At 52.2% G+C, this 9,784-nt stretch overlaps 1 protein-coding gene across 1 annotated transcript in view; it reads left to right on the top strand.

Moving 5' to 3' along the window:
• Window positions 1–7,355: 7,355 nt before the first annotated feature.
• ZC3H12A (zinc finger CCCH-type containing 12A) overlaps window positions 7,356–9,784 on the top strand; it is an 11,643-nt gene continuing 9,214 nt past the window's right edge. The window contains exon 1 of the mRNA XM_009284727.2: window positions 7,356–7,370. Within this exon, the coding sequence (XP_009283002.2) occupies window positions 7,356–7,370 (15 nt within the window). The remainder of the gene's footprint in view (window positions 7,371–9,784) is intronic.

Here is a 9,784-nt window from a genome sequence, read left to right as displayed (position 1 = left end):
CCCCCGCCCCCCGCGCTCCGGCAGCCGGGAGCGGTGTCTGGGGTCCCGGGGGGGGACTGGGGCTGAATATCTCGGGCCATCACCCCCAAAAGGGCAGGACTGTCCAGGCGAGGTTTGACATTTTCTCTTTGAAATCCTTCCTCCTTCCCGCACCCTTTGCTTCCCACTCACACGCTGCCCCAGCTACAGCCATCCATAGCACATCCGAGTCCTTCTGGGAAGAGTTGGGGTGGCTCCGCGGGCCCTCCTGCAGGAAGAGCTACCCCCAGATCCACGTGGATCATTGCTGTGTGGGAGTAGCCCAAAGCATGTAATGACAGCAACACCCAGAAATTGAGACTGCTGGCGAGGCATGATGCCTCCTTAGATATTTGCCTGAGGAGGCTGGAGCCTTGCCCAAGCAAGAAGTTACGGTAGACCACTGGGTTAATACTGTTAATATTTCTTAAGAAGCTGTTGCATGCACAGGTTTTTCCCTTCATTTCAACAGCATACTAATGAGCAGAATCACTGCTAAAGCAAACCTAAATGGAAACCGAAAGCTAGTCTTCTATTTTCATGAAAACACGTTTTCTACCAAAATGCAGTTATCACTGGTAAAGAGCCAACTTTCCACCCTTCACAGAAACACTGTGCATAGATCAGGAAGGAAGAGAAGGATGTGCTGCTCTGTCAAGTCTGCAAGTAGGCAGGATAGCAAACAGGGATTTGGGAGAGGCACACCAGATTTATCTTCTGCTCTAAGCAATCAGAAGTTGTTGGTATTTACTGTACAGAGAATTCAAGATTATAAACCAAAGGAAATATTTCCATTACTGCACATAAGATTGGACAGACAAGCCCAGAAATGCAACACGCGTTTATCAGCATGACTGGAAGATGGCATCAACCTCTGATAGCCTTAGCCTCTTCATAACCTACTCTCTGTATCGTATTGTCCTTTTCATCCCAAATGCTCATTCCACAAAGCTGGGGACAACCAATCAGAAAGTTTGGACTAAATTGTAAAACCTTGTTCAGTCCTTTAGGTGGAAGGCTGAGAAAACAAATCTAATTATTAGAAAAGGGGTAGTTTGTCCCAAAGAGTAAAACTAAAAGTGCAATCACTTCTTTGCCCTCTTTACTTGATGTCAGATGTGAATCAGGCGTGTGGGTTGGGAGGACATTGTCGAAGGCTTGCGAGGTCTTAACTGAAATAGTCTGACAAACAGACTCAGATCCCACATGCTGTTCCTGAATATTGTGTCTCTTGAGTCTTCTGCTCCAGATGCTGTTTTGCAATAAATGCATCACTCCTTTTGTACAATGTTGTGTAAAAGTGGAAAGACAGGCTGGGGCCTGGCTGTGCTCTCCCACTGCGGTACATCAGCAGGATTGAACAGACCAGGATCGGGGCTGGGCAGTGCAGGAGGTGGCAGGGGCCCAAGCCACCAGCTGCAGCATCCTGAGCACGGTGCTGTGCCAGGGGGAGCTCCCTGTGCCCCAGATGCTACAGAAACCCGCAGCTCCCCAGGAGCAGCCAGAGTCCAGTGCAGCCGGAGGCTGCTCCAGCTCCACACCAGCATGGCACTCCTCGCGCTGGGGAAATCCCCAGCCAAAGGTAGCGAAAGCATGGTCTTGCCCCACGGAGACAGGCTGCTCTAATAGCAGCGTAAGTGAGGGAGAGGCCAGCCCTGTTTGCACTTCTGTATTGTGTGCATTGCACAACTGCTGCGAGGTGTGCAAAACACGATGCTGTCCTCCAATACCAGACAGCTCAGTCCATGTCTGCACTTGTGGCCATCCGCCAAACGTTGGGAACAAGCTTTGCCATTGATCCGTGGGCCAGTTAACACCTTCTCTACATTTAGCCTGAGCAGGTAGGAAACCACCTCTTGGCCCCTGCCTGCCGGCTCTGCTGGCTGCCACTCTGACACAGGCTGAGTCATATCAGATCGGCAAACAGAGCGGCTCCCACTGCCACTGACATCATGGGAGCTGCGAGGGGAGAGCTGTGCAGTCTGTTTGTCTTTCTGCCCCGGTGACACACATCCGTCTCGTGGGAGACCTTTGGGGAGCCAGCGCTGTCCCACATTGCGCAGGCAGGCAGCGGCACAGCCCTGATGGCGACGCCTGGCCCCCGTGTCTGGGGTCCGCACTGACCCCACCGTCCTGGCCAGGAGAAGGAGGAAATGAGAGTTTCCTGACCGGCAATGTGCGCTCAGCTCAGTGCCTGGTGGAGCCAGGAACCCCATTCCACAAAGCTTTAACAGGAGCATTGGGGAGACCCAGCCTGTGTCCCGAGGGGCTCACAATGAGCCCACTTAGCACAAGAGGTCCCAAAGCTGCTGTCGAGGAGTTAACCCGTTGGGTTTGTAGACTTCAGCGGGACTCGTAAGGGAAGGACTGGAGATGTCCTTCCCTGACTTCCTGGGTGCCCAGAGCAGACGCTCCAGCCTGGCAACATCTGGAAGCTATTCCCAGATGGACACTCTTCTTCCTGTAACACTCCAGCTGCATGGTGGCACCACCAGCATGTGAAGCGGCTCGGGACTGGCCTGTCGGAGAGCGGCTGCTGGCACCTGTGCCCTCAGCTGGGGGAGTTGAGGGTCCCGGGCTGGGATGGCCAGCTGCCCCTCTGCTGCTCCCTCCTGCTGCAGGCACCGAGAGCTGCCAGGTGAGAGCACGTCCCCATGACTCAGGAAGATGTTCCCGCTTTCAGGGCTGGAAACGCAACACAAACCACAGAGCAGAAAGCACAGGGATGTGTGCCCCTTTGCTCAGGAAGCATTTGACACTTCTGGTTTTTGCTATGTCTCCATTCATCCCAGAGACATGCCTACGGATGACTAACAGCTATGAGCCATGACACTGCGCTGTCTCAGTGCCTCGCTGCGAAGCCAGCCTTGCTGACCCGGCTTGCTCCCAGCCCACGTGCTGAGCTGAGGCCTGACGCCACCACGCGCCCACACGCCAGAGGCACGTGATGGACACACTGCCACGAGGCTGCAGTGGGCACCAGGGCTCTCTTTTGGGACCTGCAGGGATCTCAGCCCTGGGCGGTTTGGGAGGCGTTGTCCTCTGCCCCAACATGTGCAGGGCACAGGGAAAGAGCAAACACATCTCCCTTCTCCCTGCAGAGTGAGGGGCATCCCTAGCCAGCTCCTCTGGGGGCTGGGGCTCCGGAGGTGTAGCTGTGCCACCTCCCCTCTGCGTGCCCAGAGCATAGGCATGGTGAGCTCTGTATCTCCTGCCCCGAGGCAAGGTCTGCTCTGTAGGATCCTCCTCCATCCCTGGAGGGGAAGAGCAGGAGAGCTCCCGGCACTGCTGCCCTTGACTCGCTTGTCTCGGGTGTGCTCTGCTTTCAGCTCCTTAGAACAAAAACTGTCTGCTTCCCAGATGGATGTGACTTCTCAAGAAGTATTTGCTCAGCAATAGGCATAAATCCTCTGCTCTTCACATTGCTCTGGGTGGGATAAAATATTCTGTGACTGTCTATTTAAACATCTTATGTTAATACCATGAAATGTTTGTTCAACTTATATTATTCTTTCAGCTCTGAAGTAGTATATGCTCCCAGGCATGTCAGAGTACAGCAAATCCATGGCTACAGATGCTGCATCTAAACAAAACTCAGGCGGAGCAGGCAGGGATGTTTCTGGAGAAGGGGACAGCTGATATTTTCCGGCAGAGGGGCCATGACTAGGAAGGGCTTAGCAAAACGGTAAATAGCTGCTGTCACAGACACTTGCGTAACTGCTTGGTTTTCCCCATCATTATTTATTAGTTGAGTCTGTTGCTTCTCTCTGCTTTTGACTCTGCTGTGGTAAATCCGAGGTTACCCAGTAAGCCAGGAGCACTGCTTCAGAAAGGAGAGGGTGCTACCTGAGTGCAAATGCTCTGGGCACTTCTGTTAAACACGTCTGCTGGGATGAGGTGATCACAGCAGGGAGGAATCGCCCAGATACTGAGTCACTGATGCATCCTGGGCAGGGGCAGTGGGACAAATCCTCCCTGGCTTTGGCGCAGGGATGTGGGGGAACCTCTTTCCCAGGCCCAGCCAAGCCCTTTCCTTGCTGCTAGGATGGTCGGCGACAGGGTTTCTTGGGAGCTGTCTGACACCAGCCATGGTTTGTCAGTGCCTTGCTGGTATGCAATTTTACCTTTCGTGGAAGACTTCAGGAGACGCACGCCGAGCTGCACAGCCCTAGGGTGGGACAGATGGGGAGGATTCATTTCGCAGCCCCCTTCCAGGGTACCTGTCTCACCATCCCTGGCTGGTCAGCCAAGACCTCACACGCTCATGCAGCACTGCGTGCTGCACCTGGGACAGCCCTGGTGACAGTAAGGCTTCTGCTGTCTCTGTCCCTTCAATCCTCAGCAATAACAGATTTATAGTCAAAAAGACCTTGAAAGGATGGCTCTTTTCCTTGACGGAAGCGCAAGAGAAAAGAACAGTCAGGGTGTGCCCAATCCATCTGTCACTGAGGAAATAAGCCCGTCCTCCTATAACTTAATGCCATCATTCACTAAGACCAAAGGTAGAGATCAAGGCTGCTTACTCGGAGGAGTACCTAAGGCCGTGTCTAGTCAGACACACAGGCAGTCGCAGTGACAGCCAAATAAATTACTCTGGTGTGGTCCCTCGGGAGTGTGCGCTCTCCTCCAGAGCAAGCGATTGCCTCCGAAACAGGTCTACTCTGCAAGGAGCCCTCAGGCTACACAGGGAGTAAGTTACTCTGCAGAGTGCTTATGAGGATTTCCTTAAAAGCCAGGAAATAAGTTCAAGAGAGAATATTTCAGAGAAAAATCAGTCTATTTGTCTGCAGCTGCGAAGGAATCCCATACTCGTGGATGAAGGCGGCACTCGGAAGAGATCTAGCAATGTGACAAGTACTGTGGGCATACAGGCTCAAAACACGAGTCAGTAAGTTCTGCAAATCCTTGTTTAGTTTCTCCTCTAGTTCTCCCTTGCTACATTTTCCTTTTTTCTGAGAAGACTTGAGCTACCTTTTCTCCCCTTGAATCGCTATGGCACGTAGCACCAGGGTTGGGAGGCCAAGAGCCCTTGCCCGACGTGTGTGCACAGGAGCAGAGCTGGCCTGTGAGAGGGGAGCGACCTTCCCACTGGTGCCTCCACTGGGTGTGCTTCCAAACTGGAGCGATGCATCAGCTGATGGGTTCTCACTCTGCAACCAGCTATGATGCTGCCATCAGAGACGTCTTTACTGAAGCAAGCAAGAGAAGCAGATGGTCTCTCAGTCAGCATCTCCATAAATGTGAGTGGTTGCGGCTATAAAAGCAAACTGATATAAAGGGATGTTGCTAAGCTTTCTTTCCAGCATTATTGCTCTGCTTTCCTCATGAGGCATGGTGACCCTCTTCCAAAGAAAGGGCATAAATAATCACTTGTTTTTTCCTTTAATTCCTGGATGCACTGAGTACTGTGTAATAAATTATACTGCTCGCTGTAAAAGAAAATTCAGATGCAGCTCTGCCAGCCTTTTGAATCCCTACGTCGCAGGTGATGGGAGGATTCAGTTAATCTACCTGGTATTGTTCGCATCACCCAGGAGCACATGTTGGTAAGCGCAGTGAGACGAGCCATTAGGTCACTCTGCAGATGAACAGGGGATTTAGGATACCAAAGCTGTCGGGAACGCGGAGATCCCAAGACAGCCAGCCCCAGCCCTGTCCCCTCCCAGAGAGGCTGTAGCCATGAGCTCAAGCTCTGAGCAGGTACGGGTACCTGTCCCTCATAGCTCGGGGCTTGTCTACACAGGACTCTTAACAAAGTTAAATTGAAGTAACTAAATCTAAAGTGGATTAAAGAGCATTAAAATTCTGCATAAAACTCTCATTCAGAATTAAAGTGGCCTTAATTCAGTTTAATTTACTCCCAAATGCTACTAAATAAGGCCATTTAAATTGTCTTTAATTAACATAAGTGGTCCCATATAGGCATTTATAAATGAGGTTTAATTAGCTCATTTTTAAAAGCAAGTTAGCTGCCTTGAGCTTCCGTAGGTAGGCAAGCCAGGTCCACGGCCACTTTGCTGACAAGGCTCCTGATTGAGGCTGGTTAGCAATAGTTTTGTAGTATTGGCATCTCTTCCCAAGGAACTGGCACGAGGCCAGCTTCTTCCCTGCCAGCAGATAATAAGATCCTTGAATACCACCTATTTTGACTGCGTTAAATGTACGAGTGGGAGATGAAAGGCTTGCCAGAGGACTAGTTCTTCCTTTAAATTCTGGGACATGGGAGTGGTAATCCCTAGAAAAATCCCTAGAAAAATGTGATGTCAGGATTTTACGAGACTTGTTCATGAGCAAGGAACCAGATCGGAGGAAAGCACTGCTTTACACTGAGTCAGCAGAGAAAGGGAAGGAGCTGGAGGACTGGGAGGGACTGAAGCCACCCCTAGGACAGGGCTCCTGCTATCGCAGGCTACCTCGCCGTCACTGCTGCCCCCGGATGCTTTTGTTCCTTTTTTGCTTACTAGAAGCCCCGATTCAGAAAGACAACCCTTCAGCAGCATGAGACACGCTGCTGGCTGCCCTTCCTACCCAGCCTGGAGCGGTTGGGCACATCCTGTGGTCTAGCATCTGGCCTTGCCTGCCCGCTGCCCTCCCCCTCGCTCTCACAAGTTCCTCCTCAGGAAAGGCCCCATGCATGCGTGCGCTGCAGAGGGGATTTCCACCTCTTTCCTGTGGGCGCAGATATCTCACAGCGGGACGGAGGCACGAGCACCGCTCAGCAGCCCAGCAGTGCCAGCGAACGGCCCGTCCCGCAGCAGAAAGGGGACAATGTGGCCACCCGACTTCTGGGGCAGCAGAACGGCCCGTCCCGCAGCAGAAAGGGGACGATGTGGCCACCCGACTTCTGGGGCAGCGCTGCCTCCTGCTCAGCCCCGCCGCTCCCCAGCCGAGCCTCCCCAACAAGCCCTGCTGGGCACCTCGGCCCAGGGACCGGGACTGTGTCCCCCGGCACACCATCCAACCCCACCAGCCCAGCAGAAAGAAAGTTAGATCACTGTGAGATGAGGGCCTGACCTCCGGTGCGCAACACAAAATCTCAGCTGTGCAAGACGCCTTTCCCAAAACTAAGTGGTGTTTGTTGGCACCTGGATGTGGAAGCAGAGTGGGCAAGTTGGAAAGCACTTCTGCGAAACGCCATGGAAGTGCTCAGGACCCCTTATGAAATCCATGAAATGGTTATTGGCATGTTTCTAGTAGACTTGGTGCTATTTAGGCTCCTCTGAATATGGCTCCCTTCCCTGCCCGCAGACCGATTCTCTGTTCTGCAGCTCCTCTGGCATTCCCCACTCCAGGACAACTCACTGCTCCAAACTCGATGGCAGTGGGCTGTTGCGGTCATGGTTTTCTGCAGGGTACTGTTCCCCAGGCAGTGGCTTTACTGAAGTCCTGCTGGATATGACACCCCCGGGTGAGCAGAGAGGGGCAGAGACCTTCGGGCATGTTTGGAGGAAGCAGGACGGCAGCTGGTTTCTGGGAACGGGCCAATACACTTTCAAATCACACCAATTAAGTGAAAGCCGGTTTATTGGTTTGGAACTGAGAAGCCGTAGGAGCATTTCTCACCAGCAGGCAGAGGAGGAGGCACTGTGGGACAGCTCTGCTCTTCCAGCCCCTCTCCCTGTGAAGGGACCCTTCGTGCGCCTCAGAGAAGAACCAAAGTCTCTGCCTTGTACGTGGTAGTGAAGGGCCTCCGTGTACCAGTGATCCTGGCAGAGGCTTTGTTCTGGAAATCTTCATATCCTCAGAAGCTGCAGCCTCCACAACAGCCCTTACAATGCCAAACAATTGAAGCAAACTTTCTCTTCAAAGCAGTTTGCAAATCCAAATGCAAAAAAATAAAAATAAAAATAAAAAAAAATCAAAAGTAACCACTGGGAGTTCTGGGGTGTGGCCAGCATATGACCCCCTTTGACTTTTAGGGTGGAGAAGCCAACAGACCCTCTCTCTATCCTGGCTTCTCTTTTTACCAGATCAAAACAGGCAGCATGCAATTGCTGTCACTGCTTTGCATAAATCAGAAGATCCAGCTTTGTGGCTCTTACTTGGGGTATTTCCTATAAAAAGCACATCTGTGGCCATACTTTTTGGTGCAATAGACTTTAGCCTGGAAGCAAAAGCACACAAACAATGCTAAATTCATGCTGACTGGAGTAGATTCCAAGGGAAAGAAGAGTTGGGAAAGCACCTACTTAAGTACTGACTAAGGATATTATCTCTGATCTGAATCTAGCCTGTGTGTGTGTGTTACTGTTGAGTACACAGTGCGGTTTCAGACATGGCCAGAGACAAGAAAAAATGATTGTTTCAGGGTAACCACAAGGAAGATGAATGCAAATGTATTCCTGTAACTGGGAGAGTTCCCTTGCTCTTAAGTTGGGCTCTGGTACGTGGCCTCAGGGAAGCAAATTTGCAACTACCTTCATTAAATTGTTTAGGAATGATTAATCATAAGTTAGACAAAATTTTTGCACATTGTGAAATGTTAATTTAATTCCTGCAGTTACGTACAGTCTGTAAGGGTGGCTTTAGCGAACAGTCAGGGGACAGGTACTGGTGGTTGATAGATGCTTCCTGTTTGCTCCTATCTCCTCTAAAAGTCGGGTTGATAAGCCTCCACCGGCTGAATCACAGCCACCTGCATCACATCGGGATCAAAGTGGTGCAAGAGACGTGTGTCAGAGACTCCAGCCTCCTGCACGATGCATGCCTGGTGTGCAGCCTGTGTGGGCACCCTCCAGGCTGGTCACCGCCAGCACAGGAGGGGCCACCACAGCAGGGGACACTGCTAGCACCCCTGAGCGTGCTCTGCCATGTCCATCCATCAGGTGACTTCAGCAACACTGCATGCTGTGTCCAAGCACCGGCTGCTGGAAGTGCAGCTCATACAGAACATAAAAATACACAGAGCACCTTTGCTGATGTGCCCGAAGCTTGTGGCTGTGCAATCACACGTTCCTTCTGCCTAAAGCTGCCTACAGCTTAGGCTTGGCTTAAACAGCAGTGGTGCATTCTCAGCGACTCCTTGGTGACTGCAGGATTGTCCTTGCACCCGATACAACCCACCGTCCCCTGCCCTCTGTCCCGTTTCCCTCCCTTTCCAGTTTCAGCTCATGGGTCTCCTCTGCTTTCCAACTGGGCGCTGAGTGTGCCGGGGCTGGAGCGATGTTCTCCTGACAGCTCTTAGGCCGAAGCCTGGTCTTTAACACGGTGAGGGGCAGCAGGTTGGTACCGCCTTACGCCCTGTACGGGTCAGGAGATGCACTCTCTTTCGGGAAGCACCAAGCACATGTTTCAGAGCGCTGGGACTCAATTCCCACTTGACATCCACCTCTGATGGTGGTGGGGAAGTAAAAAAGGGCCAGGACTGCAGTTTTAATGTTTTATGTTTTTAACCTCAGAGTAACAGCAGCCAAGGACAAGCTGGAAAACCCTCTGAGGAACCAGCTTCTCTACCGCATCGACCTCTTCGATCCAGGATTTGCCTGCCTTTGCTAACTTGGGGTTTTGCCGTGCCGGCCAGGCTGAAGGGCCGCAGATCACACAGCGGGGAGCACGGGCTGTCCCTGGAGGAGACCAGGAAGCAGAAGGGAGCATTTACCTAACGAGCACGCTTGTCGGGGCAAATCTGCCCGCATTGCAACACGATTTGCATAAAAACCAGGTGTTTGCAGCAGGGACCTGTCTCTACATCTGCCGGGGTTATTCCGCAAGGAGGCATCGGCGGGGCTGGAAGGGGACCAAAGGGAACCGCAGGGGCCGGGGACGG

Source organism: Aptenodytes forsteri, unplaced genomic scaffold (assembly GCF_000699145.1).
Source record: "Aptenodytes forsteri isolate BGI_AS27 unplaced genomic scaffold, ASM69914v1 Scaffold7, whole genome shotgun sequence".
Taxonomy (NCBI): domain Eukaryota; kingdom Metazoa; phylum Chordata; class Aves; order Sphenisciformes; family Spheniscidae; genus Aptenodytes; species Aptenodytes forsteri.
This window is presented reverse-complemented; position numbering and strand designations above follow the sequence as displayed.